The following is a 27,916-nucleotide window of genomic DNA, read 5'->3' on the forward strand; positions in this document are numbered from 1 at the left end:
GCTTTGCCCTGTTGCCCGGAAGGATTTTGAGTTCAGCTGTCCTTTTGCTCTGTCTGCCAAGTGACTGAGGCTACAGGCATGTGCTGCAACACCGGAAGGAAGATGTTTCTGAATGGTACTGAATAAACTGGATGGCACTGTGACAATTTAATGCTTACATACCAAAAGATTAATTTAGCTCTTTCCTTCCCGTGATGCACAGAAAACAATTCTAAATAGACCATAAGGGGCTGAAGAGATGGCCTAGTGGTTAAGAGCCCTTGCTGCTCTTCAGAGCATCCAAGTTGGGTCCTATCACTTAATACCCAAAGGTTCACAACTGCCTGTAACTCCAGCTCCAGGGGATCCAGTGTCCTCTTCTAGACGCCACAGGCATCTGCTTATGCGTGCACACAGACAAGGCACATACATAAATAAAAGTAATCATTGAAAATAGATCATAGGTGGGGGATGGTAACACATGCCTTTAACTCCAGCACTCAGGAGACAGAAGCAAAGGGGTCTATGTAAGTTCAAGGCCAGCAGTCAGTCTATATAGTGAGTTCCAGGACTGCTGTGCTATGTAGAGCACAAAAACAAAGCAAAGCAAAAAAAAAAAAGCAAACAAAAACAAACAAACAAAAACAAACAAACAAAACACATCATAAACCTAAGTGTCAGAGCTGTGGCTATAAGACTCTAAGATCAAACCATAATAAAATATCAAAAAACAAAAACAGTTAAATAAATAATGAGAGAAAATGTGTAGTCTTGGGTTAGACAGAGGATTATTTATTTATTCAAAGAAAAAAAATGTAACTGCATGTATTCATTTAGTGTTTGTGTGTGCTGAAAATACCAAGAGATATTGTATGGCAAACATATATGTTGATGGTTACTAGTATTTACTATTGATATATCTTTTAGTTAAGCAACAGTTATTTCTAAACAGCTGTATAACCAAATCACCATACAGAGACTGGGATTTATTTAATTAACCTAGAGCACAATGCTGGGCAATAGTTACTCCATCCTAAACCTCCAAGCCCACATAGTTTCCTACCATTCAGATTTCACCCATTATACTTGCTTTTAGTCATATCTTAGGTCCAGTTCATCTCTCTTCATGGTTCCAATTCCTCTCCTGCAGATTCTCCTCCTCGCCTCTCTCCTGCTTCCTTCCTCTTCCTCCCACTCTGGACCAGGATGTCCCACCCGATCCTCTCCATTGCTCAGCATTGTGGCTGGCTCTTTTTTCAATTGACAATATAGAGAACAAATGGTGGCATGTGTACACAAACTTGAGACAACGCAGTGTCCATATTGAAAGCAGATAGTGGGGAAGAGAAATCAGCATTTGAAATGAACAAGGGTAAATTGTACACATTCCACAAGAACATCATAGCAACACGTATAAAAAATTCCTAGATACCAATAATAAATAAGTAACCCAATTAAACTGAGCTAAAAGCTGGGCATGGTGGCACATGCCTCTAATCTTAGCACTCAGAAGGCAAAGGCAGGTGGATCTCTGTGAGGACAGCCTAATCTACACGGTTAGTTCCAGGACAGCCAGATCTATGCAGTGAGACCTTACCTCAAAAACAAATAAAACTGATCAGGTAGTGGTGGTGCACACCTTTAATGCCAGCTTTAAAAGGCAAGGGCAGAGGCAGAGGCAGATTTCTGAGTTCAAGGTCAACCTGGTTCATGGACAGCCAGAGCTTCACAGAGAAACCCTGTTTCAAAAAAAAAAAAAAAAAAGATAAAATTTGAACGTTTTTGTTTCAAGTAATATGTACAAATAGCTAATGGCTACCTGAAAAGATGGCCAACATCATTACATAATAGAATAACTATCATCAAAGAAACAAGCAACCAATATTTGTAAGGGCTATGAAGAAACAAATCCTGTGTATTGTATTGCTGTTGGTAGTGTAAAATGATACAGCTACGTAGAAAGAAAAAAAAAAAAAAAGACAGGCAACTCCATAAAGAGTTAAATATAAATTTCCCAGACAACCCAATAATTCTACTCCTAGGAATCTACCCCAGAGAAATGGCAACACACATACATACAAAGACATCTGCAAGACATTTATAACAGTATTACTCAAAACAGACAAAAGCCAACTAAAACCAAAGTAATGTCAAGAGATAGATAAACTGTGCTCTATCCAGACAAGGGAATGAAATATCATTCGTCAATAAAAAGGAACTCCTGGACACACCCCTGGCTGGAGGCCTGTTCTCATACAACAGAGCAAAAGCCACGTGTTGCAAGGTCCCATTTATGTGAAATACCCAGAAAAGTTTATAGAGAGCATTTCGGCGATTGCCTGGGGCCCGAGTCAGAAGCTGGACAGACCGCAAGCAAACAGGAAAGAGCTTATTAGACTGATGGAAATATTCTATAACTGGATGGGATGACGACAGAACTCAGCAAACAAAAACTAAGCAAACAACAAACAGTCTAGAGGGAGACTAGAATGGGTGACTTGTAATGGCCCCTCAGGGAAGGAGGTGTCATGGAGGACCCAGGCTGCCACCACTTCCAGAATTACAAACTGGGTACAGTGACGCTAGCCCTCTAGCAAGAAGCTGGGATGAGACGGGTGTGTGTGCAGAAAATGGGTGCCCCTTGAGGAGGCAAAGCTTGAAAAACGGGCGCTTTCCTTCCTTTAGTGTGCTGTAGTGCAGGAAAAGTCACAACGGTTTGGAAAGGAGTGCTCGGCACTGAAGAGTCAAAAGAACTAGAGTATTGGACTGACAGGTGGCGTAGACCTTAGAGGCAGAGCCTGACACTCGAGAGTTCAATTACTGGGACCCACATGATAGGAGACGGGTTCCTGGAAGTTTTACTCTGACCCCCACAAGCATGGCCCCCACCTCCAATACACACCCACAAATTAATAAAAGTTTTAAAAGGTGTCCTCAAGACGCACAAATTCACCCCCACGCGCACAAATTCACACACACACACATACGTAATTAAAATATTCTTAAAAGCTTTTTTTTTTTTAATAGCTCGAGATGCAGCTATGGGTTGGTTTCAAATGCCATCATCACGCGGGCGAGAAATAGCAACAATCGCAAACCATCGGCTACCTCAGCCCCATCCTCAGCCGCTTGCCCCATCTTCTCTCTTCTGTAAATGGGAAAGAGCTTTGCAATGAGAGGCAGTTCTTTTGTAGGCAGGATCCAGGACGTCCGGGGAGCGGTGGATACCGAAGAAATCCAGCGCTCTCAGCACCCAGATCAGGGTTCAATAGGTTCCCCTAGCTGGCCCAGCATACTCGCTCTCCGGCTGCAGGACAGGATCAAGAGGAGATGCAGCCACAGCGGCTGACTGCAGAGGGCGCCCAGATGCAAAGCGAGGTCCGGCCACGCCCATGGCACGCCCCTCCACGTGACCTTGGCGTGGCGTCACACCCGGAAGCAGCCCTGCAGCGGAGCGGGCAGCAATGAGTGGGGAGCCGGGCCAGGTGTCCGTAGTGCCCCGTCCCGGGGAGGTGGAAGCGGGCAGTGGAGTCCGTATCGTGGTGGAGTACTGGTGAGCCACTCCGGCTGAAAAGGAGGCCCCTGTGTCTCCGCCGTCGGGATTGGGGGTGGGTCCACGGGAGGCCCCACCCCCGGAACCCCAGCTCACCCCACGTCTCCTCTCCCCAGTGAACCCTGTGGCTTTGAGTCGACCTACCTGGAGCTGGCGAGCGCCGTGAAGGAGGAGTATCCCGGCATCGAGATTGAGTCGCGGCACGGGGGGACAGGTGAGGTCCGGAGAGCACCTGCTGAGTCAGTCGGTCATAAAGCCGCAGCTCTACCACCTCCTAGAGCTGACACTGGCTGCTGTATATAAAGTTCCTAGCAGTGTCTGGCACCTAGTGAAAATGCCTGGTGTGGGTTTGGTACCCTACCGGCTTAACAGGACACGCAGGTGAGGTCTCCCTAGGTTCTTGGGCTGAATGGCTTAAGGATCTGAGAACCGGGACTACAGTCTTGCACGGACTCTCGGGAATACCGAGGACCTCAACGAATGTCTTGCCTGGTCTTGGCTCATTCTTGCGTTTACTTCCTACCAGGGGCCTTCGAGATCGAGATCAATGGGCAGCTGGTGTTCTCCAAGCTGGAGAATGGGGGTTTTCCTTATGAGAAAGACGTGAGTGTTCGCGGCATGGATGGGAGGGGTGGCGGGGACGCACCTTCCTCTCCTAGGCGTGACAATGGCCAACGTCTGTCCCCTAGCTCATCGAAGCCATCCGAAGAGCCAGCAATGGAGAACCCTTAGAAAAGATCACCAACAGCCGGCCTCCCTGTGTCATCCTGTGACTACACGGCACTCGTGGGAGATTGGTTCTGGGGTTCAGACCTTTGTTTCCTTGTGGTTCCGCTAGGAACTCCCTCTGCCTTTTGCCCCTCACCTTAGCTCTAGGTAGCTAAGACCCCGACCTCCACGCTGCCTCTTTGGACACAAGGAGGGATTAGACCTCATTTCTGTGGTCTTGAAGGCAGAAAAGAGATGTTCTCCGTGGACATTTCCGCAGCCACCTCACACCCCTTTCCCAGGATCCCTGCCCTATGCAGTTTGATCCTCCCCCCTGCTTGGCAATACCTGCCAAATACAGCCACAATCGCTGTAACTTATTTTCCGAGTCCTGGGAGTGTCAGCTCTTGGCAATAAAGGTTAACTACAAACACTTGTGCCAACTGGTGTGTGTTTATGTCCAGCCATGGAGGGGAGCCCACGGGTCAGTCTGGCCCTGTTAACACCTAGTGGGTGTGCTTTTTCTGGACAGATACTTCACTCTAAGGCAAGGAAAACAAGTCATGTGACATGCTCCCTGCCCCTCCCCCAACTCCACTTTCCCACTAGGAGGAAAGGACCTCGGTCTGGGGGTGGCCTTGGAATGACAGTGTTCGGTGGAGGATGATCCTATTGCCAAAAGGCGCTGAGAAAGGAATCCCAGCTTCCCAGTCCCTCAACCCCAGCGCCAAACCACTTCAAACTTTTGGAGGACCGCTACACACTCCTCCAGGGAGAGCTGTGTGTCAGGTGAGCAGTAAGCTCTGGCCTGGAACCGCTCCCAGATATAAGCTGGAGCCCAGCTAATTTTACAAATCTCATTGCAAAGAAAAAGGGGGACACCACTCCCTAACCTCCATAGAACATCCACTCTCCCACGGTGTCCTTATTTCATCTTTAAAAAAAAAAAAAAGTAAAAACAACAAAATACACTCTGTACAAAGATTGGTCTGGATGCCAGGTGCAGCCCCCCTCTTGGGGCGCACATGTCTAAGTCCTGTTTCCAGGATAGTCCCTTGTGGCCTCTTCCCTTCTAGGCTGAGCTTCCCTCAGTCCTTAGAACCAAGAGAGCCAGCCGGACCTGGTGAGGCGCCGTGATACCCACTGCACCCTACAGTGGCAGGATCTGCAGTCCTCGGAGGCTGTCCAGTGTGCCGTCTCTTCCGGCCAGGGCCCCCTCTTAACCACAGGATTCAAGCAGCAAGGACGATTCCTTAGGACAGGTTCCCGGCATAGCCAGCTGCCCTGGATGTGTGATGTGGCCAGAGGACCCTCTTCCCGCTCTGCGGTGATGGAGACAAGTCAGGCCTTCCCCACTCGGAAGGCACAACAGGGCCTCTGCTGATGTGACCTCACACTGGCACATCCAGGCCCAGGTACTCGGGGTTCTCTGCTGTAGGGGTCCCTTCAAAGGTACTTGGGGGAGACCCCCGCTCCGATGGGTTCTGGTCCCAGTAATAGAGGTTGTCGAAGGCAGGGCTGAAGGTGGAAGGGTGGGGCCGAGAGGCAGTGCCTTCTCTGGGTGCTAAGTACTCAGGGTTCTCCACAGCACCCCCAAAAGCAAAAACGTCCTTGACGACCCCGTTCTTCCCAGGAGAGAGGGTCTTGGGTCTCTCTAGAGTAGCACCAGCAGGCCGGACAGGAGGCAGAGGACCCTCGGGGGTCAAGGGAGGCTGAGGCCGAACTTCTGGCTGGTTCACATACTCTGCAAGAGAGGAGTTGTGAGGAAAAGGGACCAAGAGCCCCACCATTGCCCCCCATCAGGTGTGGCCTGAGGGTTCTGAACTCCCCTCCTCCCAGTCTCTCAGGCCCGGATTCCATACCGGGCTGGGGGCTGCAGGCCAGGGGAGCAACGTAGCCATCAGTCTCGGGGGGCAGAGGTAATGTGGGATCCTCGCTGTACCGCTGGAGGGGGCTGAGGTCAAGTGGGGAGAGGCTCTGCAGCCCTTTGGTTGCCGCCATCGCCAGGTCGCCATCGAACACGTCAGAGCCGGCTCCTTCTGAGGGAGCCAGTGGAGACCTGGGGGGCTCTTCTTCCGAGGGCTCCAGGCCCAGTGTCAGCTCGCCACCTCCACTCTGGGGTAAGAGAGGGTCGTGATGGAAACTGCTCAGAGGTCTGGGAGGGGGGGCCTTGGAGAAGAATGACAGGGTCCCAGGAGAAATACACAGGTCACCTCGGGAGGGTTGGAAAGCAGCAATGGTAATGGAATCCTCGGGAAAGGTGAGCGTGGGGGAGCACAAGGGACAGGACCCTGATAGCCTCTGTTCTGAGACGGGCACTGACCCTGGTAGATGAACTGCGGTGCCTGCGGTGGGCCGTGCTTCCGGTGCCTGGGGCAGGGTCTGGGCAGAAGAACCCCTGCTGGGGTACCAGGTATTCCTCAGCGTCCACCAGATCACCCATGTCATCATCCTCCAGCAGGGAACGGTAGAAGGTACTGTCCAAGGGGCTGGATGGACCCAAATCCTCATTCTAGGGAGGAAGGAGACAGCGTGGCAGCCCTTCCCAGCCTCGCGTTTAGCTCCCTCGCAGGGTTCGCCAAGCTTAGGCTGGAGGTGGGGCTGGGCTCGGGGACTTGGCATCCCTTTCCCCATCTCTGCAGGAGGGAGGATGCTGTCAGGCCAGGGATGGTGCGGGAAGGCCCAGTACCTGGATGACCACAAAGCGCTGGGGGTCCCTCGCCATGCGGGAGAACTCTGATACCAACTCCCGGAACCTCGGGCGGCATTCGGAATCAATCATCCAACCTAGGGCAGGAGAGAGCTCGGCATCCTTGTCCCGGGACAGGTCTGAGGACCAGCTGCCCGGCCCCTTCATGCTCCCCCTTGAGTCTGGGCCTAGACAACCCTGGCTAAGCTGGAAGTCCTCCTCCCATGATGGAGTGCGACTGGACTCTGGGACCCCGAGCCAGAGCCCTGGAGCGTTTCCGCTCTCAACAGCTGTCCTCTCGAGCAGCTCAGGCCTGCTACGGTGAATGGGTAAAGACACTTTGAGGCTCCTTCAAGGACACTGGAGCCCATTCACGCCCCTCTCTATGCCCGAGGTTCTGCCCTGCCACGCACATTTGACCATTATCATGTAGACGTCAATGGTGCAGATGGGGGGCTGAGGCAGGCGTTCACCCTTCTCCAGCAAGTCAGGGATCTCCCGGGCGGGGATCCCCTCGTAAGGTTTGGCCCCAAAAGTCATCAGCTCCCACACGGTCACACCTAGGACAGACAGGCATCAGGAAGTGTGGGTGTGGAGAGGAAGAGGCTGTGCCGAGAGCCCCCTCCCACTCTACCCGGTCTCCTCACCCCCCAGGTCCGCACAGGGACCCCACAGAGTGGCCATAAGCAGCCCTCCTCCTGCTCTTCCTCCATCCCCACCCTCATGCCCTGCCCTGCCATGGCTACCCAGCCAGCCAGCCCCTCCCTATCACCGCCTCCACACACCGTAGCTCCACACGTCGCTCTGATGGGTGAAGCGCCGTCTAAGGATCGATTCCAGCGCCATCCACTTGATGGGCACCTGGGAACGCAGAACAACGAGTCCTGACTGGGTGTGCTTAGGGAGGGGACCCCTCTCCGAGTTCTGCCAAAGGCCGATCCCAGCCCAGCCCTCCTCTGCCTCCTCCAACCTTGCCCCCATCTGCATGGTACTCTGTCTCATCAATGTCCAGCAGCCGTGCCAGCCCGAAGTCTGTAATCTTGACGTGGTTGGGGCTCTTGACCAGCACATTCCGGGCGGCCAGGTCCCTGTGCACAAGCCGAACGTCCTCCAGGTAACTCATCCCCTGGATGGTGGGCACCAGTGTGAAACCTGAGTCTAAATCTCACCCTGGAGATACACCCTACCCCATCCTGGCCCCGAATGAAGACGGGGGCTTGCACGCAAGGAACCTGCAAAGCCGGGAGCCCCCAAGCACATACCTTGGCAATCTGAACACACCAGTTGAGCAGGTCCTGCGAGCCTAGGCGACCTCGGTGTTCTCGGACATGGTCCAGAAGGCAGCCATAGGGCATAAGTTGTGTCACCAGCTGCACTGTGGATGTCAGGCAGATGCCCAGGAGGCGGGACACGTAGGGAGAACCCACACCAGCCATCACATATGCTTCCTGCAGACAAGGGTACACTGAGGGCTGCAGGAACTCCCCCCACTCCCCCCCAACTATCCTCTCCTTTCCCAGAGAGCCTCACTCATCCCTCACCGGCTACATCCAGGGACCCCACATTAGGAAGATTAGGAGTTGAGGTTTTGAGGCTCCATCTCAAACCCCAGTGAAGAGAAAGCATTCCCGAGCTACAGCTAGGGGTCTCCTCACAATTCCCAAGGGAGGGGGTGTGCTTACATCTAGAATCTCTTTGTTAGCTTTAGGAGATGTGTTTTCCCTCAACACCTTGATGGCCACGGGGATTTTCACATTCTCTCCATCTGGGATCCAGATGCCCTAAACGGGAAGAAAAGGACTTGAATCAGACCTGTGGCCCGGATAGGGCTGATCCCCAACGAGCCACCTTCCAGCTCCGCCCACGCCCCTCTTGACCACGCCCCTTCAGGCACAGCCCCTCCCCCAGACCCGCCCAGGCCAGAACCCCGCTTCTCCAGACCTTGTAGACAGTGCCGAAGGCTCCCGATCCAAGCACCTTCACCTTCCTCAGCTCCGTCTCTTTTAGGATTCGCATCTGAGCCTGGTTGGGCATGGCTCCACTGGGCGTCAGCGGCTCCACTAGCTGGAGCGAGAGGTGGGTAGGTGAGCGCCAAGCAGGATCCAGGGGGCCGCTAGGGGGTGCCCACCCCGCCTCACCTCAGTTTCCTGCAGCAGCCTTCGCATCGTATACTTGCGGATCTTCTGCCGCCTTCGCTTGATTAGGATCCCAACGACCACCACTATGACCAGGAACAACAGGGTCCCCACCACAGTTACGATGGTGAACGTCACCGGGCTGGAAACAGAGCCCAGGATCAGAGACTGGGGGTTAGTCTAAGCAGGGAGTTTGAAGAGACCCGTGACGGGACAGGAATGGCCGCCCTTTAATCCCAGCGTTCTAAGAGGCAGAGGCAAGCGGATCGCTGTGAGTTCCGAGGCCAGCCCGGTCTAGGACAGCTGAGGCTGAAACACTAAAAAAAAAAAAAAAAGCTTCGAAAACAAACAATGCAAAAAAAGGAGGGACAGAAATGTGCTTCGGCTCCAAAACTTCCTGGGAGAAAAATCCACCAAAGACCTTGTTAATCTGCACTCTGCAGCCCACCCCTGGAGGGTTCTGCCACGTTTGAAATGGGATCCTCGAATGTGTACCCCCAGACTCAGGTACGATCAAAGTATTCTCCAAGGAGCCACGGTTTCCATGCCTCGGAGCCGTTCCACCTAGGGTTCCCATTACCAGGACCCCTATTTCTCCATGATGTCACCGTTTATGATTCAGCTCATCTTGGGGAACAAAGGACCCCCCTCGATATTCACCAGCCCATTTAATGTGCTGGTTTACTTAAGTTTTGAGACTACCTCACTCTATAGCCCAGGCTGCCTTTGTACTCACAATCCTTGTGCCTCGGTCTCCCAAGTGCTGGGGTTACAGCTGGGTGCCACCACGCTTAGGCAGAAAACACTCCTGTCACCCTTGTTCCCTCATACCCCAGCTTGCTCTGCGAGAAGCCTTCCATGCAGCAAACATCTAACGTTTGCTTCATGGACAAAAAAACAGCTCTCTGGAGCACACCCTAGGTTGCTTTTCTCCTTTCTAAAGCTCTCCTGACAAACCAAAGGCCTGTGGCCCAGGGGTCAAGGGCTCAACCCTCCGGACCTGGACCTCATGGCTCAGTGTACACCTCTCCTGTACTGGTACGGTTCACAGCACACACACCAGAGAGCTCTTAGCTACCCTAGTCTTGCCTGGCCCTCCACCTGAGTGCAAAGAGAGCTCAGCGTCCGCTCTGGAAGCCTCCAGCTGCCCAGTGAGGACGCTCGAAGGCTCTGTGTACCCTCACTGCACTCTCGGTCTATTTGCAGTTCTAGGAACTTGAATTTGGCCTGTGTCCCTAGGGGACCACATTTCCCAGCATCCCTTACCCCAAAGCATCCTGAGGTCTTTATCCACTTGTTGAAACAAAAGCCGGTAACAGAAAGAATGGGCTAAGGAGGGTGGCGTGTGGGGCATGGTGGGTAATCCTCCCTTCATGACCAACCACCCAGGTCGATGAAGGAGTCAGGGGTAATGGGGGGCCTCTGGGGCTCAGGCTCACCTGGCTCTCTGCTCTGCTGGGCAGCCTCGTTCATCCAGGTCCACACAGCTGCAGAAGAGAGAGTGCCATCATCAACCCTGGCAACAGCCTCCTGGGGCTGGTGTAACCGGATTATCCCCACTGTGAGAAGCAGAGACTGGGCTCCAGGTCACCAATTTGCTCGGTGCCAGCCCACAAGAAGACTCCTTCTTCAGCCTGGGAGCCCACGTCCCCTACATTCCTGTAATCTTCTATGCTGGGCAAGAAGGGGAAGGACACTATCAAGGCTGGAAGGACGGCTAGTCCCTCCGTAAAAGAGACCCAGGGAATATGGCGCATGTGAGGAGAGTTTGGCAAGACCCACTAACCAGCCCGGGACTGGCAGTTTAGTGGGAGAGGGTCTACAAGGCCCTGGCATCTACCTCCACCAACCAAGCAATAAAATATCAGCAGTTCTGTCCCAACAGTTGCTGCCACCATGCCGACACCAGGTCAACAAGAAGGCATGGACACGGGTGTCCCTCAGTATGTGGAGCTGAACGGCAAGAAACTGTTTAAAAACAAACAGTTCAAATTATTCCCAGAAGAACTGCCGTGAGCATTGTTTCGTATCTCACGTGGTAGCTCAAACATTTCAACGCGTTACTGTAAAAACATATTCTAGTTACATTTATGTATTAGTGTGTGTGTGCATGCCCTTGGAATGTCACACAGGCAGGCTCAGGCCAGCGAACAACCTTTGGGAGTCGGTCCTCTCTACGGGAGTCCTGAGGACTTAACTGAAATCCCCAGGCTTCTGAGCAAGTGCCTCTCTATTCCCTAAGCCATCCTGGTGGCCCCGGTGTGTTATTTTTAACTTTATTTACATGGATGTGTCTGAGTGTGGGTAAACATGACTATGTGCCTGAGTGTGTGTGCATCTTGGCGTGTCTGTGTCTGAGTATGTGTATGTGTGACTGTGTGTGTATGAGTGTATATGTCCGAGTGTCGTATGTGTGTGAGCGGGTGTGTGGATGTGCATGTATGCTTGTGAGTGAGTGTGTGTTCCTTGCAGAGACCAGAAAAAGGCGTCAGAGCCGCTGAAGATGATGGGCAATCACGAGGTGCCGGCTGAAAAGAGCAGCAATTAGAAAAAGATACAAAAATTACATCTCCCTGTAAGCGAAGGTAGACTTATCCCCTTTTCACAATAAGAGCTCCAGAGAGGCTCCTCTCACGGAAAGTCCCCCTTTCTACAGAAAAGATCCCCTCCACTCACGAGTGGGTACAGTTGATGGGGCACGGCTGGCATATGCCCTCCTCATCCGGGTACTTCCAGATGGGCATGTAGGAGAGGTCTGGTTTCACACCACTGGGGCAGCGAGCCACACAGAAGGAGGAGTCCTTGTAGTGGGCACAGGCTGCACACTGATCAGCCTCCTGGGTAGAGGAGAGGAAGGGTCAGCGGAAGGGTCAGGCCCCGTGGCCCTGACCCATCAGAAACATCAGCTCCCTGCCTCGCTGCTCTTTACAAGGAAGTGGAGGCACCCAGAGAGGACGTGCTTTCTCTAAGGTGTGACAAGTAACAACTATTATGTACAAAGTTTTTTTTTTCCGTGCTTGGGCACCTTGCCAGATCCTATTTAATTTTGTTCTCACCACGCCCCAGCTGGGTAGGAACTATTACAACATTTACCTCACAGAAGTGAAAACTGAGGTTGGAAACAGGACCTGCACTTGGTCCTTGGCATAGCCACCGCCAAGGACAGGGGCCTTCTTGGGACCTTGTCCCAGTCTGAAGGGCTCCAGTGTCAACGGCATGAAAGGATAGCCCAGAGTCCCAGGCACGGCGTGACCCCAGCCTCCTGGACCGTCCCCCCTCCCGCTGTCCCGGCCTGAGCTGAAGCCTTCTCTGAGAGTATTCCACCCTGCGGCAACCAGACCCTCACCGCCCTGCCTGCTCCCCCCCACCCCCAGCCCCAGTCCTGAGCCCGCCGGCGCCTCACCGAGCCAAAGCAGGTCTCTGAGCTGTTTTGAGGCTGACACTCGGGGTGGCACGGCAGACAGTGCCTGTCCCTCACGTACTCCCTGGGGAGCCTGCGAGAGAGATGGGTTAGTGAGAGGGTCTGGGAGGTGCCCCGTGTGCCCCTCCAGCCACCCGCTCCTCGGCCACTCATACCCCTTCCACACTTGACACTCCTTCACACACTCCTGGCCCCGAAGGAAATGGCTGCAGTTGACACACTGGGTGGGCCCTGGCCCCCAGCAGTGCCCTTGGGCACACAGTGGATCACAGGCGAAGCCCTTGAGACCTGCAGTGAGGAGAAAAAGCAGCAGACGGGAGAGTTAGGAGGGGCTCAGGCCTAAGCCAAAAAGGCTATGAGCGTGGCTCTGGGTTGAAGGGGAAGGCAGGTTCAAACAAGGGGGAAGGGATGGCTGTTTGGACAGCGTGAGGTACACAGCCGGAAGCCATGCCACAAGGCTAAGCCATCCACAGGCAGGTGAAGAAAGACAGGGCTGTAGCCAGGCATGGGAGGTAGGGGCAGGTGGATCTCTGTGCCAGCCTGGTCTACACAGTGAGTTCCAGGACAGCCAGATCTACACAGTGAGAGAGAGCCTGTCTCAAAACAACAACAACAAAAAGGGCTTTAAGACGGGAGGTTTGCAGGGGCTGCAGGAGGCTGCCACCAGAGGCTACGGATACTCCCGGGTACTGGCCCTCAGTGCCGGGCTTCCTGTCTTACCACACTCCTCCTCCGGCCGGTTCCCAGTGTGGAGCAGGGCCTGGTGGGGGTTCCGGAAGAGCTGGTCCCAAGGCACGGTGTGTACGAAGCAGAGCTGGGTGTTCCGGTGAATGAGCGCCAGCCCGCTGCCCAGTTCCCGCAGTGAGCGCAGCCCCAGCGAGCGGATCCCCAGGCCTTGCAGTGTCAGCGAGTAGGCGCCGCTGTGGAGATGGGAGTTTCCAGATGCAAGAAGGTACCTGTTCTAGGCCCCTTTTCTGGGCGTCGAGGGGGTCGCTTTCACCCTCGTCCTCCCTCGGCGCACTCTGCAATCTCGTGTAAAAGCTACCCCCCCCCCCCCCCCCCCCGCCTCCCAGGTTCCCTCTCCACACACTTACTCGTGAAGAATCCGTCCCCGAATGACGCGAAGGTTCTGGAAGACGCTGAGGTCATGGAGGCTGTCTGGCCACGCTGAGATGTATAGGTAACCTGTAGGCAGAGGAGAGGTCTGGCTCTGTAAGAAGGTCTAGAACTCCAGGCCCGCCGTGGAGCAGGACAGACAGACAGACAGACAGACAGAGCCCACCTGTGATCTCCTCCAGGGTTTCGAATACTCGGAGCTGCTCAGGCTTCAGCGGGGCAACACTGGAGGCCGGGTTGCTGGAAGGATCCGGAGAAATCAGCAGGGCGGGAGGATGGAGGGCCAGAACCCCAGGAGCCTCGGCATACCCCTCTCCACCCTCACTGACCACCCTCACTTAGAGCCCATCAAGCTTGGCTGTTCCCGCCCTCAGACTCAGAGCCCAGGGTCCAGGTCTGGCAGAGCAGTGTTTGTGTCCTGTGATCCAGAAGTCTCATTTGCCAGTACGGCGGCCTGCGTAGACACTGGCTTCAGTTGCCAGGGTCATAAGCAAGCTGAGCTTATGTTTACGTGAAAGACATTTGAAAAATCACCCAAGTAGCCACTGATGATCAGGGGTGCCGCTACACGAACCCCCGATCTCTGCAGACCCTAAAATACGGACACAGGGAGCGCTCGGTGTCCGTCAAGTGCTGTTCTAAGAGTGTTCTAAGAGTGTCCCAAATAGTAACTCTTTCAGACTTCACAACCAGCTTGAGTGTAGAGCTATGATGGTCCTCATTTTACACAGGAGGGCACAGAGGCATAGAAAGGAGAAGGCAGTGAAGCCCATCAGTCGGACTCTGCCATACAAGCATGAGGAACAGTGTTCAATACCCAGAACCCACATTAAAAAAGCCCAGGCATAGTCCCTACACACACACACAAAGAGAGAGAGAGAGATACAGACAGACAGACAGACAGACAGACAGGTGAACAGAGATAGATTTTTAAAACCCAACCCAAGTCTGGGCTCTGATGCCTGTCTTTGCTTCCTCCTATTCTGTAGCTATTATAAAAATGAGCTGCCAGGCGGTGGTGGCAGGGCATGCTTTTAATCCCAGCAGAGGGAGAGGCAGGCAGTTTGAGGCCAGCTTGGTCTACAGAGAGAGTTCCAGGATAGCCTGGGCTACACTGAGAAACACTGTCTCAAAAAACCAGAGAGAGAGGAGCCAGCTTGGGGGCTGAAGGCTGAAGAGATGGCTCGGAAGGACCCTCACACAGACACACATGCAGGCAAGACACCAACACACACAAAATAAAAATTATCAGAAAAAAAAAAAAAAAGGAGGCAGCTACACAAAAAGAAGTCCCCAAAACAAGGGGTACATGGCAGTTTCCATAAAGTAGCCTGCCCGGCCAACGCTGTCCACTCTGTGCCCACTAATACACACAAGGCAAGGCCTAGAGGAAAGCAGGGAACTTTAACGACATGCCCTCTGGGATGGGTCTGGACTTGATCTGGATGGTTTGACCACTATGTCCATATCCATGGATCACGTGCTATTTACAAAAGGAACCTTCAACTCCACACCCCCACTCCCTCTGGTCCCCACCTGCCTCCCACCCAGGGGCGTCCCCAGAGATGCTGCTGACACGCATGGCTCTTCCAGGCTTTGTGTCCTCCCTGACACCACCTCAGGCCACGGTGCACCCTTACCCATCAAAGCTCTCCGGCAAAAATGCCAGGCTCCCAAAGATCTTCTTGCAGCCAGCAAACTCCTGGATATTGGTGCTGGTGATGGCCCTGGCCCCTCGAAGGTGCTCCATGCCCAGACCATAGCACACTGAAGGAAAGGGAGGCGAAGGAGGTCACCTCAGCACCACATGGTGTGCCAGAGGCCTGTCTGCTGTCCCCTCCTGAAGTGACAAGTCATTTCCCTATGCCAACGAGAGAAGCTCAGGAGACCGAGCTGGAGAGGGGCAGGGTAGGCAGAGACGGAGGTGGGGAGGGAAGGACTAGGACCCAGGGGTAGGCAAGAGTTGGGCGAGCCAGCCTGGGACGGCAGTTAGGGAGCGAGGAGGGTCTCGGAACGGGGCGGCTACCTCGAGCACAGGGCTTGCTGCATTTCTCACAGCGCTGTGTTCCGTCCTCAGCGGTGACCTCTTGGTTATTCAGGGGACACACCAGCGTGCAGGACCCCACTTCCGTAGACAGGTAGTTGTCTGGATGGATTGGGAATACAAATCCATGTGCCCTGGGCCCCTCCCAGCCCACCACAAACAAGGCCACGGTGCCCAGAAGAACGCCACCAACCAATCCCCGAAAGCCCTTTCTGCGCCTCTGACCTCAGGACAATCATTTACTCTATACAGCACTCCTATGAGAACAGCACTGTTATTTGCATTTTGCAAAAAGGGAAATCAAAGCATAGAGTTACACAAATTGCTCTCATCACTGTGCTGCTACGTAACAGACGTAGCAGAACTAGGAGATATACATATATATGTGTGTATATATATTTTAGCCATCCTCACTATGCAGCTGAGGAGGACTTTGGACTCCTGATCCCACCACCTCTACTCTCCAAGTGTTAGGGTGACAGATTTGTGCCACCAGGAACCAGGATCTGAACCTGTCAATCTGGTTCCCCACCTTGTCTTCTCACTCCGGCCACAGGCAAGCGCAGCCAGAACCTAAAGGCCCACTCTATCTCCCATGAGAGGAAGGAAAGAGGGTCCCCAGGGCCAAGCCCAGTCCCTAAGTGTCCATCAGTATTTTGGGTTACTGTCACACAAAGCCCTATAGTGCAGACTGTAGAACAAGGCACATTTAAAAGAGTATTTAGTACAAGCTGGACATTGTTCTCAAAGATTCACAATATTAGCTCATTCAGACGTTACACAATTAGGAGGATGGGACAACTACTGCCTCTATTTTACAGTGAGGAAACTGAGGCACAGCCAGAGGAGAACAGTAAGACTGGTAAGTGGTAGGGGGCGTGTCAAATCCAGCACGCCAGCTCCCACGTCTCGGCTCTTTCGCTGCCACCTGCTATGTATGTAGCTGTTAAATAGAATGAGGCAAAAACCGGAGAGATGGGTAATCCCAGCACCTGAGGATCAGAAGTTCAATGTCATTCTTAGCTACATGGCGAGTTCAAGGTAAGGCCAGGCTAAGCTGGCTGAGATGGAGACTTAAAAGGAGGTTGGGAGGAGCCGGCCGGCGGTACTGCACACCTTTGATCCCAGCACTTGGGAGGCAGAGACAGGAGGATCTCTGTGAATCTGAGGCCAGCCTGGGCTACAGAGCGAGTTACAGGACAGCCAGGGCTACACAAAGAGACCCTGTCTAAAACAAAGCAAAACAAAAAAGGAAAAGGCAAGGGCTCCCAGAGAGATGGATGGCTCAGCAGATAAGAGCATTGGCCCTTCCTGCAGAGGACCCGGGTTCAGTTCTCAGCACCCACATGGTGCCTCACAATGGCCTGGAACTCCAGTTCCCAGGGATCTGACCCCTTCTCTGACCTCCACGGGCAATGCACTCACACACATAAAATAAATATAAATAAAACATTTTTTTAAGAAAAAGAATGAGGCTGGGCGGTGACAGCACACACCTCTAATCCCAGCACTCTTGGGAGGCAGAGACAGGGGAATCTCTGTGAGTTTGAGGCCAGCCTGGTCTACAGAGCATTTTCCAGGACAGCCAGAGCTACACAGAGAAACCCTGCCTCAAAAAACAAACACAAAAAAAGGAGGCAGCTAGACAGCTAGTCCAGCCCTCCGAGGGACACACGATACTTAGAACATGCTCCCATTGACACAAGCCACAGCATTAAAATCATGTTTTTCTCCCCAGCACTCACAGGGGCAGGTGGTCACGCAGCTGGCACCGAAGGTGTAGCGACCCTCAGGGTTGGGCATGGACTCGAAGGTGTCTGTGTTGTAGGTGACGAGGGCTGGGCAGTGCAGCTCGCAGATGCCACTGTGGTTGAAGTGGAGGCAGGCCTGGTAGAGACAGGCCACTGGGGGTCACCGCGAGGTTTCCACCTGGTGTGCCGATGGCAGCAGGGCAGTGCCAGGGGAGAGGCCCAGCCCTTGCGTCCCGGTGGGTTGTCCCAGCGAGCACAGGACTGAGAGGCACATACCAGGCAGTCAGAATGCTTGGGACCCGTGCAGCCTGAGGCACACTGCTCATGGCAGCAGTCGGTGGGCAGCCGGCCCTTGCATCGGGCACAGCCACTGGTGCAGATGGTACCAGTCACTGTTGGCAAAAGGGCAGGATGAGGGCTGGTGGGGGCACCTGGGCATCGGACCCTTGGCAGCACTGCCTTCTGGGAGACATCTCACAAGCAAGTCACCCCACTACTCCCAGCTGCCCACCTGCCCCAACCCCACCTCCAGGTACCAGGACTCACGGGTCTGACAGTCCTCAGGACCTTCGCCCCAACAGTAATTGTCTTTGCAGGCTGGAGCACAGGGTGGACCTGTGGACAGAAGCAAAGGGAGATGGTGAGGGACGGAGTCGGGGAGGGAGGGAGGCAAGAAGAGAGGGAGGAGGCAACGGAAGAGGGAGGCAATGAGAGGAGGAGGAGGAGGTAGCGAGGGAGGGAAGCTGAGAACAGGAGGAAGGTAGTGAAGAAGGGAAGCAGAGAGAGAAAGGGAGGCTGAGAGAGGGGCCCAGTGAGGAGTAAACAGGGGGAAGAACATGTCAGCAGAGCCCAAGGGCAGATGCACAGTAGGGAGGAGAGACCCCAGAAAGGAAAGAGGCCTCAGCAGGTAGAGGTCCTGCCTACAGGCAGGGAGATGGCACTGTGATAGCAGCAAGGACAGGAAGGGAGAGTGGGGTAGGGTGGGTGGCTGAGATGGGGCTGTGCAGTAGGAGACTGGGTCAGGCGGGCTGCTGCATGCGCATGGCTTACAGGCCCGGGAACGATTGGTGTCAACATCCACGGGGGCCAGCTGGTTATTCTTGCGGAACACGTCCTTCCACAGAACCGTGTCCTGGTAGCAGAGCTGAGGGTTCCCCCGGATCAAAACTCCTCCCTTCAGGATCTCTGTGAGGAAGGCAAACAGTCAGCCTCCTCTTGTCCTCCCCTGGGGGCTCCTGCCTTCCCCGTCAGTGCCAGCTGCACACAGGAATAAGGGAGGACCAGAAAGAGCGGGTGTGGGGGCGGCAGAGTGGGGCTGCCCACGCGGATCCTGCCTGCCTTTCGCCTCACCCTGTGCACATGGTATGGGGGCCTAGAGACGGGCTCTGAGGCAGGTGAGTAGCTCAGTGGCAGAGCAAGCACTCTGCATGCACCTGACCTGGGGGTCACCCCCATTACAAGAACAACGGAAACACCCCTCAAGTCTGAAATCCCACCTCACCACCGAGTGGCCGTGCAACCTTGAACAGGTCGCTGGTCCTCTGTACCAGAGGGAGAACAAAACACTGAAGAAGGCTGGGGGTGGCACGCCTGTGACCCCAGCCAGCCCTAGAGAAGCTGAGGCAGGGGGATTGCTTCAGGACCAAGGTCAGCCCAGGCTACGTGGTGAGATTATGTCTCAAAAAAAACAACCCAGAAAAACAAAATATGGCCAAAAGAAAACATGTGAAGGGTTAGCGCGGCAGGGCTCACGGGACTGTAGCGTGACTGAAATGGGATGTTTGGGAAGTCTCGGCACACTGTGTCAGCTCGGGGCTGCCACAGGCAGTTGCTCAGGTAGTTCACTGCACGCTTGGACATGGCCAAGGTGGGGGGTGGAGAACCCAGCCTGATCTCTAATGATGACACTGAGGATCTGATGCGTGCTACCACTTCCTGAAAAAGAGGGGAACCCCACACCTGGGGCCTTACACACGCCAGGCAAGCACCCTGCCACGGAGCCACGGCACCGCCTTCTTTTCCTAATCTTCACGGGGGGGTGGCAACGGGACCCATACTTCTAATCCTCACGGTCAGAATGGCGAGTTGGCAACCAAGAACCAGGAGGCGTTTGCAATGGCGGCAAAGGCACCTGTGAGGCTCCGAAGCTGCAGCTCCCGCAGCCCTTCTGGGGTCCTGCCTGGGGCGGTGGTGACGTTGTCCAAAGGATCTCGGTTGTCCAGCACAGCCAGGGCGTACTTGTCCTCAAAGAGCTGGGTCCCTCTCACGATGCGGAGCCTCCGCAGTGGGACGTGCCTCACCTGGTTGTGAGCGATGAGCATGTATCCCTGGACTTCCTGGATGTCCTGGCGGGAAGGGCCGGGGATGGACAGTGAGGCGCATCTGGCCTGGAAATGCTCCTGCACCTCACAAGGCCCGAGGGTAACTCAGGGTCGGGGCTATGTCCTGCAAGGTTCCCCCTTGCAGTCTCATCCCCCTCATGGCCCAGATGGAGCCCTAGGCTACTCCTCACCAGGCCTCACCAGATTCTTGGCTGTCTGATAAGAGTACAGGAGCATTTTGGCGGCTGAGAGCCAGGGCCCCAATCTCTACACATCTCCAAAAGGAAGGGTGCAAGATGGCCTCTGTGATTTAACAGACCACGTCTGTTCCCTGCAGCCCCACGCCAGGGTCTGTGGATACAACCCAGTGGGCTGGACCCGTCTCTCTCCCACATGTAAGTCTCCCTCACACATTTTCTCCAGCATTCTTCTCAATGGTGGGCCAGGAGATCTGCTAGTACACTATACAGATAGAGAAACTGAGGCCTGGGGATGTTAAGGGCCGGACCTGGAAATTATACCCCTAAAGGAATAATGACAGAGATGGCCGGACCATGGCCATGGCCAGCCAGCCACTGCAGGAGTCGGCTGGTTTTTAAGTAGGCAGGAAGGCATTCCCAGTTGAGGAGCCACAAGAGAGAAGAGAGACGCCCCTATTGGGGGTGGGGTGGCTCGGCAGGACCAGGTCTCACCTGCAGGAAGGACAGGCTGGCGTTGGCAGGCAGGTAGGTAAGCTCCAAGTTGCCCTGTACCACCTGACAGCCCTGGTAGAGGTGACGGAGCATGTCCAGGTGGGTCTCGGGACTGGCAGGGAGCCGCAGCTTCATGTCTGTGCCAGTGCACACTGGTGGAAGGGGGGATGTGGGTCAGGACACTGCCAGTGACCTGATCCAATTTAGTCACCTCCTCCGCCCTCACTCCCCCGGAGTCCTGTCACCTCAGACGGGGAGAAAGCATGGCTGACAGCCTTTCCTCCCACCCCTCTGCATTCACGGGGTCCAGAGGAGAAGAATGCTCTCATGTTTGGGAAAAAGTCAGCAATCTGAGGAGGGGCCCCCTGTCGCTGGGCCACCTTGAACATCCAGAGGGGCCCCAGTGTGTTAGCCCTTCAGGGCTTACCACCCAGGCAGGGGTTCAGCAGCCAAAGAAAGCCTCCCTTTGTCCCCGAAGGGAGGGTGAAAAGTCCCCAAAGAGAGGCCATGATGAATCAGACCCCTCTGGATACCCCCCATCTGTCTCCCAGGCAAACAAACTCAGGGCATTCTCCTTCTGCCATTCCAACACACCCACACGTCAACTGCCCTGCTCAGGACAACTGCCCCCACAGCGCCACCCAAAAACATGGGCAAGGAGGTTTGCCTGGAGCCGTTGCAGGGACGCAGGAGTAGCCAGGGGCCTGGTCACCACTGCAGAGCTCCCTGAAACCCATCCACATGAGGGAAAACATTTTTAAAAGCCTAGGACACCAGCTAGAGGGCCTGGCTGCAGATCCTGACCAGGGTGGGACGCACTCCACAGGTTCCTACACTGGCTCTCTCACCCTTGCCGCCTCCTGGGGCAACACTCCAGAAGCAGCTGGCAGAAGCCATGCCACCAAACTCCTGCCACGAGGGCGCTACGCCAGCTGCCTGGTGCCAACTATCAGCCGAAGGGGTCTCCCAAGACGCACTGCCGTCGCTAGCCCACCTATTCCCATCTAAGTCGCCAAACAGGAGAAGCTGTACCGCAGCCAGGGGGGGGCTCCAGGTAGCCACTGGCACCAAGCCTGCCAGCAGGGAAGAGATTAAAAGCGGCCAGCTGAACTTGTTTTTCTGCCCGGGTGAGAAGATGAATCACCTGGCGAGGCTTGCCCAGGAGGCTGGGGGAAAGGCGGGCGGAGGCTGTCTTTACACAGACAGGCCTACCAACGGGTGCCTTCGCGGCTGAGACTCCCTGTCAGTTACTGCCCTGCCTTCCAGTGGCTGGGTGCAGATTCAAGAGACAGCGCAAGGCCCAGCTTTGCGATCAGACTCCAGGAGCCCTGCTGTCCCGGCTACATGGAGCCCAAAGCCAAACCCTAGTTATCTTCCAGCCTCTGGATCAGAGGCAGAGGGCTAAGAGGGCTCGGGGGCAGGTTCTGAGGCTCCCAGGCTGCCTTCCATGGCCTCAAGCTGATAGCCATCTCGTAAACATCCACAGAGGTCTCTTCTCACCCCTCTAGGCAGATAGGGAAGGAAGCAAGGAAGGAGGAGGGGGAGGAACAGAAATAGAAGTCAAAGGCTCCTCTCCTGGACAGAGGGGAGAGAACCAGGCCTACCCACCCTATACCGCACCCACGTGCACCCTACCTCCCCTCCCTTTTCTTCCCCCCCTCCCTGAAAGCTCCCAAGAGAAACAGGAGCTAGGGGTGGCAGCCAGGCCCAAAAATAACGCCCTGCTGCCAGGACCTCCCCCAGCATGGCTGCTTCAGCTGCTTATATGCACAGCTGTCTCCAGGCCCAGATCCCAGGTCCAGCCTAACTGGGGACGGGGATGGCAGAGCTGGAGCAGGGGCCCACCCCCTGTGGCAGTTTACCCCCTGCAGCCCTCTGCTGCCTCATCTCCAAGGGGTAGGGACACCAGCTGCAGCAACCAAGCAAAAGGAAAACAACAATACCAGTCGCCATGGTAACCGAGATGGGTACCTACTGTATACTTCAGAGACCGAGGCCACTGCCCCTATTTTACAAAGAAGGAAACTGATCCTTCCAAGGTCATAAGACAGGTTCGGTGGCAAATATTTAGCAGAGCACGCACAAGGCCCTGAGTTCCAATTCCAGCATGATAAAACCAACCAATAAACCAACCAAAACAACAGAGCAACAGAGGCACGATCTGAATCCAGGTCTGCCTCAGATCCCCTGTTCCTTCCATTAAACCTCACCACACACACAGAGACAAACACACAAACATAAAAACACGCTAATTCTCCAGTGTGACCAATCAACACACAGGCTCACGAAGGGCAGGGCAGCCAGGCTAGGCAGGCAGTCAGATCGACTGGCAGCCACACCCCACTAGCCAGTTTGTTTATCTGATTTGTGGTCGGTTTGAGTAAGAGTCTTAAAGTGTTTGCAGACAGGTGGGAAAATTGGTACCCTGAGACCTCCTCCAGGGGAGCCAGAAGCTTCCAGCTGACCACACACACACACACACACACACACACACACTGCTGACATAAGACCAAGAAAGCCTTTGGACCCCTTCCAAGTGTCTGCCTCCCTCTCGCTCCCCTCTATTGACCAGGCTCTCCCCACCAACCCTGACCATGGTCCCCACAACCATCCTGTCCCATGGATTTCATGGTGAGACAAATTCTACACGTGGCTGCCCTTTGCCTCCAGCACAGGTGTCCTCTCGGAAGCCTTGTCTTCTGACTCTCGGAGACAAAAGCATTATGAGGCAGGACCATCTCAGAACAAGGCCAGGGCTAAGACTGTGAGTGCCGGGCAAGTATCTACGGGATGCAGTGAATGAATGACGAATGAATGAATGGCATCTAGTCAAAAGCCTCCAGACTGAGAGGGACAAGTATCCACCGCTCTGCTCGGGACATGCCGTGGTCATTCGGGTCCCTTCTGCTGAACGCTGGTCATCAAGGTTTAGCCACACACCCACCCATCCCCCGGCTGTGTGTTCTTTCATGTCTTCATTTGCAGTGTGGAGGACAGAGCCCAGGGCCTCCTGTCTGCTGGGGCCCCCGTTGCTACCTGGGTCACAATGTGAAAGCCAACATTTCCTTTGGTCTTCATAAACCCTGCCAGGAAACTACCTACATTCCCGGAGCTCCCCAACCAGGCCAGAGGCCAGAACTCAGTCAAATGACACCAGGACTCCCTTGCCACACACACACCTGCTCTATGAAGCTGATGGCACAGCAGAGTTAACGCTCAGGGTCTTTCATCCGGAACCCTAACTCAGCTACCCTTGGGCCACAGGGAACATGCAATCAGACCTCCAGGGCGGAAGAGACTCATCTTGAGGCCCATCTTAAGGCTGTGACTTACTTGGCCCCTCAGTGAATATTTACTGACCTCAACTTAATGGTAACAACTCTTAACTCCCTTCCCCAGGGCCCTGCGAGTTAAAGGAGAGAAGGAAGAGCGATCCACTCTGTAAACATAGGAAGCTTTGTAAACAGACCTGCAGCAACCCAAACACCAGCTTCCAGGAGTGGGGATCGAGGTCCCCTGCAAATCCTCTGCCTGCCTGGTGGCCCAGCAAGTAACAGCCCTGTCACTCCAGGGGATCAGGAGAGCTCACCGCTCCTTAGGGACACAGAGGGATTCTCTTTCCTGATCATTCCAGCACTCAAGTGGCAATACGCCTTCCCGGGCCCTCCTCTGCCTCCCAGCCCAGGCTCCGCTAGACCCTCTTATTTCCTTCCCCTTTGGGCCTGTGTATGCTAGTGGTCTCTGCCCCTTCCTGCCCTCCATCCCCGGCACTGCCAAGGGCCCAATACAAAGGCTAGCATGGGCTGGCAGGGATGTCAGGCCCCCAGAGGGGTTAGGAAGGCCATACTGAGTAACAAAGTAGCTCTTCTCTGGCTGTCCCAGGCTGTTCTTCTGATGACTAACCCTCTGGTCACCTCTCAACCAACCCCGGTTCATTTCTCTGAGGTTCAGTTGGTTTTGGGTTTTTTTTCTCATCTGTACACCTGCTTCACAGGACAGAGCGGAGGGGGAGGGAACAAAGCCACCTGTGGGAAAGGATCTGCCATGTAGGAAGCACACACAAGTTTTTAAAAGGCGAGAGAGCAGCACATAGCTGGACCCGGGTAGTTACAGATCAGGGGAAAAGAGAAAGTCCTTCCATTTGACTTTGAAATGCGATATACATGTATATTTCTTTCTTTTCCTTGTTAAGGTTTACTTTATTTGATGTGTCTGAGTACTCTGTCTGCCCTATGTATGCACGACTCGCATGCCTGGTGCCCGTGGACGTCACAATTAGGCATCGGATCCCTTAGAAGTGGAGATACGGATGGTTGTGAGCCACTAGGTGGGGAATGGGGACTGAGTCCAGGTCCTCTGCAGGAGGCATCTATTCAAACCCCGCAGAGCGAAAAAGCGGGAAGGGTTTGGAGAGAATCAGACTAGAACTGAAACACGGTGAGCACTGCAAGGGTGAAGACCAGGGTCCACCGCGCTTCGGGAAACGCCTGGCACTGAGGATCCCGGCAACATCTTGACTCTCTGGGCTCGCCCCGATCTCCTTTCCCCCCCACACCTGCCCCAGACCGCTTCTGGGGTATAATCGGGGGCTAGAGGCAGCCGGATGGTGCGCTGCCTTTTTAACCAGCCCGGCAGTGGATTGGGAGAGATGCAGACCGGCCGAGGCCCTCCCCGTCTGGAGAGCAGACCCTTCAGATTCCAGCTCTCCAGCACAGGGCCCCTGAGACTCTGAGACTCGGTGAAGGGCCTGACCTCACTTCTGTCAACACAAAGTCAGAAGGCTGCCTCCTGAGAAACTGAAAGGAGCCTCCATCCCCAGCGGGACAAGGGGCATCTCCCGCTGTTTACAGCAGCAGTATAACCCAGTACCTTGAGGGAGTTCCCAGAGAGGGCAGGGTTCATCCTGTGTCCCCAAGTCGGCAGAGAGATTGCTGTGTGGCTACACAAAGCCAGGCACACAACCATCATAAACACCTCAGAGATAGAGGGGTACCCCACAGAAAGCACAGCAGTGTACCGATGGGAACCCTGGGGGGGGCACAAAGATCTAGCCTCCAGGCTCCCTGGCCTCTGGAGAACATCAACTGCTCCCAGACCCTGCTTTCTGTGTCCTCCCTACAGCCCAGGGACTCAGGAAGCAGTGTCCCCGCTGCTCCGGGTCGATTCATATTATGATTTCACACTGCCTGGGATCCATCACTTTACTGGACGATTTTCTCGAACCCAGGTTTTCCTGCTGGGACCAGGAGAAGGCTGCTCATGTTTCTACTGTGGAGTTGTTCTTAGTACTGAAGAAGGAATGCATGCAAAGCACCACCCACGGGTGCCTGGCAGGGCTGACCCACACGGAGTGTGTATCAGCTTTTACGCTTATGGTAGAAACAGACACAGTCATGAGTACACACACACACACACACACACGGCCAGGTCACCCTCCCTGTCCCCAACACGAAGAGAGAGGCAAGAAAGCAACCCAGCACTCTGGTCTATCCCTGGCTGACCTTACTTTTCACTGTCCTCCCGTCAAACGCCCCAGGGAAGCCTTCCCACTTTACTATATAGAAGCCGAAAAACACACGGCCACCCTCCCAGGATCCCAGCTTTCCCAGCGTTCCAGAGCACACAGTACCTAAGCTGACTCTAAGGAAAGTTGTTCAAAACAGAGTTGTGGGATGGGCAGCCCAGTGGTGGAGCGCTTGCCTAGCACCGGGATGGGGGGGGTGTCCATCTCCAGGACAGAAAAAAAGGAGGAGGACGAGGAGGAGAAGGAGAAAAAGAAGAAAAAGAAAAAGAAGAAGAATGAAGGGAAAAAGAAAAACTTGTTCAAAACAAATGCCTGCCCTTCCCCCTCCCCGCCCCCAAAACGCCAGACACCACCAAGAGGCAACTCAACTGAGGACCGGCCACTCGGTCCTCCCTGCTCCCTGCTCGACAGGACCCGGTTCCTTTCCCCACTGGCCCCTCCTAGGCGACCCCGCTGTACACTGGAGTAAATTACTAATCCCAAAGGGCCGGAGGGGGTGGGGAGGGGGAGGGGCAGGGCAAAGGGGACCCCGAAGGCATCTTGCCCAGTCCAGTCCAGAGGCGGAGGCTGCCAACTGGAAGAGCTACGAGACAGCGCGAGGGGGCTCGGAAGGGGGGGGGGGGACACAGGCACACGCACGCACAGCGCCACACACGCCCTCTGGATTAAAAGTTTCGGGCCAGTTCCAGAGAACTTTCCCGGGAGGTCCCCGGAGCCTCTCGGAGCCCGGGAAGCTCCGGGGTAGCCAAAGGGGAGCCGGTCCCGACCTCCAGCGCGGTCCTCCGGGGGGACTGTCCCATGCCCAGCTGCTCCGCTCTCCTCCGGGCCGCGGCGCCGGCAGCCAGAATCGCCCCCATCGCCCCGCGCCGCCCGGCTGCAGAGCTCACGGGGACTCCGCGCGGCTCGGATCCCCCGTGGGCGCAGCCGCGGCGGCCCGCACCCTCCCCAAGCCGGACCCACCTTGGGTGCCCGCGGCTCCGGAGGGCAGGAGGGCGAGGAGGAGCCCCCAGCCGCACCAGGCCGCCAGCTCCATGGTGCTCACTGCGGCTCCGGCCCCATGGCTCAGGCTGGACCGGGCTGCGGGCGCGGGGCGAGGCGAGGGCAGGCGCGGCGCCGGAAGGGGCCGCCTGGGAAGGGGCGCTCTCGGGTCCCCCGGCGGCGGGCAATCTCAGCTCCACAACTTCACGCCGCACTTCCTCGAGCAGCCCTCCTCCTCCTCCTCCACCTCCTCCGCCGCCCGTGATTGGGAGCCGCGCGCTCCCGGCTCGTCCCCTCCACCCCCCACCCCACCCCTCCAACTGCATTCCAGCGAGGCTGGGAGTGGCTGCTTCCCGGCTTCACTTTCTCCCTCCCGGCGCAGGCCTGGGTACGTCGCGCCCAGTGCCCCGGCGCCTGGCTTTCTTGCTCTCCTGAAAGCAGAGCATCCCTTTCCCTGTAGTCTTTGCAGTCTCGGGTTTGTTGTTGTTTTGTTTTGTTTTGTTGTCTTGAACAGTCCTGGGACGTTTGCCTGTGACTCCGTCACGCTCTTGATAGCAAACGGTGGGTAAAGTCGACAACCTGGGAAGAAGATGTAGTATGTCTAACGAGAGTGACTCTGGGATGTCAATGCAATCATTCTGGGTATCTCCAGCCTGATCTTAGAGGAACCAACAGAACTAGGAGGAGGCAGTCACATGGGAGGTTGGGGACTCCGCATCCTTTGAAGAGCAGCTTCCCCTGTTTAAAAAAAAAAAAATCGTTTTTTTAAGACGTATTTCAAATTATGTGGGTTTTTTTTCCCTTGTGTGTTGGGAGGGGCGGGGCTGGGGTCACATAAGGGCAGTTGTCCACCGAGGTCAGAAGAGGAAATGGGAATCATCATCGATGCCCTGAAGTTAAGAGTTTCCAGGCAGTGTGTGCTGGCAACTGAACTCGGGTCCTCTGCGAGAGCATATGTATGTGGGCATTGCAATTAGTATTGAAAAACCTCCTGTCTCAATGTTA

At 55.0% G+C, this 27,916-nt stretch overlaps 2 protein-coding genes across 2 annotated transcripts; one reads left to right on the plus strand and one right to left on the minus strand.

The window, feature by feature from the left end:
- The first annotated feature begins 3,373 nt into the window (after positions 1–3,373).
- Mien1 (migration and invasion enhancer 1) lies at positions 3,374–4,673 on the plus strand. The gene is made up of 4 exons (XM_021659872.2): positions 3,374–3,532; positions 3,649–3,746; positions 4,059–4,135; positions 4,222–4,673. Exons 1-4 carry the CDS (start codon positions 3,444–3,446, stop codon positions 4,303–4,305), a joined length of 348 nt encoding a protein of 115 aa, XP_021515547.1. The 5' UTR covers positions 3,374–3,443; the 3' UTR covers positions 4,306–4,673.
- A 1-nt stretch (position 4,674) lies between these two features.
- Erbb2 (erb-b2 receptor tyrosine kinase 2) lies at positions 4,675–27,151 on the minus strand. Its single transcript, XM_060386799.1, has 27 exons — positions 26,894–27,151; positions 20,410–20,561; positions 19,528–19,741; positions 18,447–18,581; positions 17,943–18,011; positions 17,673–17,788; positions 17,391–17,532; positions 15,628–15,747; positions 15,242–15,368; positions 13,768–13,841; positions 13,580–13,670; positions 13,206–13,405; positions 12,641–12,773; positions 12,468–12,558; positions 11,741–11,901; positions 10,504–10,551; positions 9,068–9,206; positions 8,871–8,993; positions 8,612–8,710; positions 8,192–8,377; positions 7,900–8,055; positions 7,715–7,790; positions 7,343–7,489; positions 6,930–7,027; positions 6,564–6,752; positions 6,103–6,355; positions 4,675–5,984 (listed from the first exon to the last, which is right to left on the minus strand). Exons 1-27 carry the CDS (start codon positions 26,964–26,966, stop codon positions 5,632–5,634), a joined length of 3,765 nt encoding a protein of 1,254 aa, XP_060242782.1. The 5' UTR covers positions 26,967–27,151; the 3' UTR covers positions 4,675–5,631.
- Between the last annotated feature and the right edge of the window lie 765 nt (positions 27,152–27,916).

This window comes from Meriones unguiculatus, chromosome 7 (assembly GCF_030254825.1).
Source record: "Meriones unguiculatus strain TT.TT164.6M chromosome 7, Bangor_MerUng_6.1, whole genome shotgun sequence".
NCBI lineage: Eukaryota > Metazoa > Chordata > Mammalia > Rodentia > Muridae > Meriones > Meriones unguiculatus.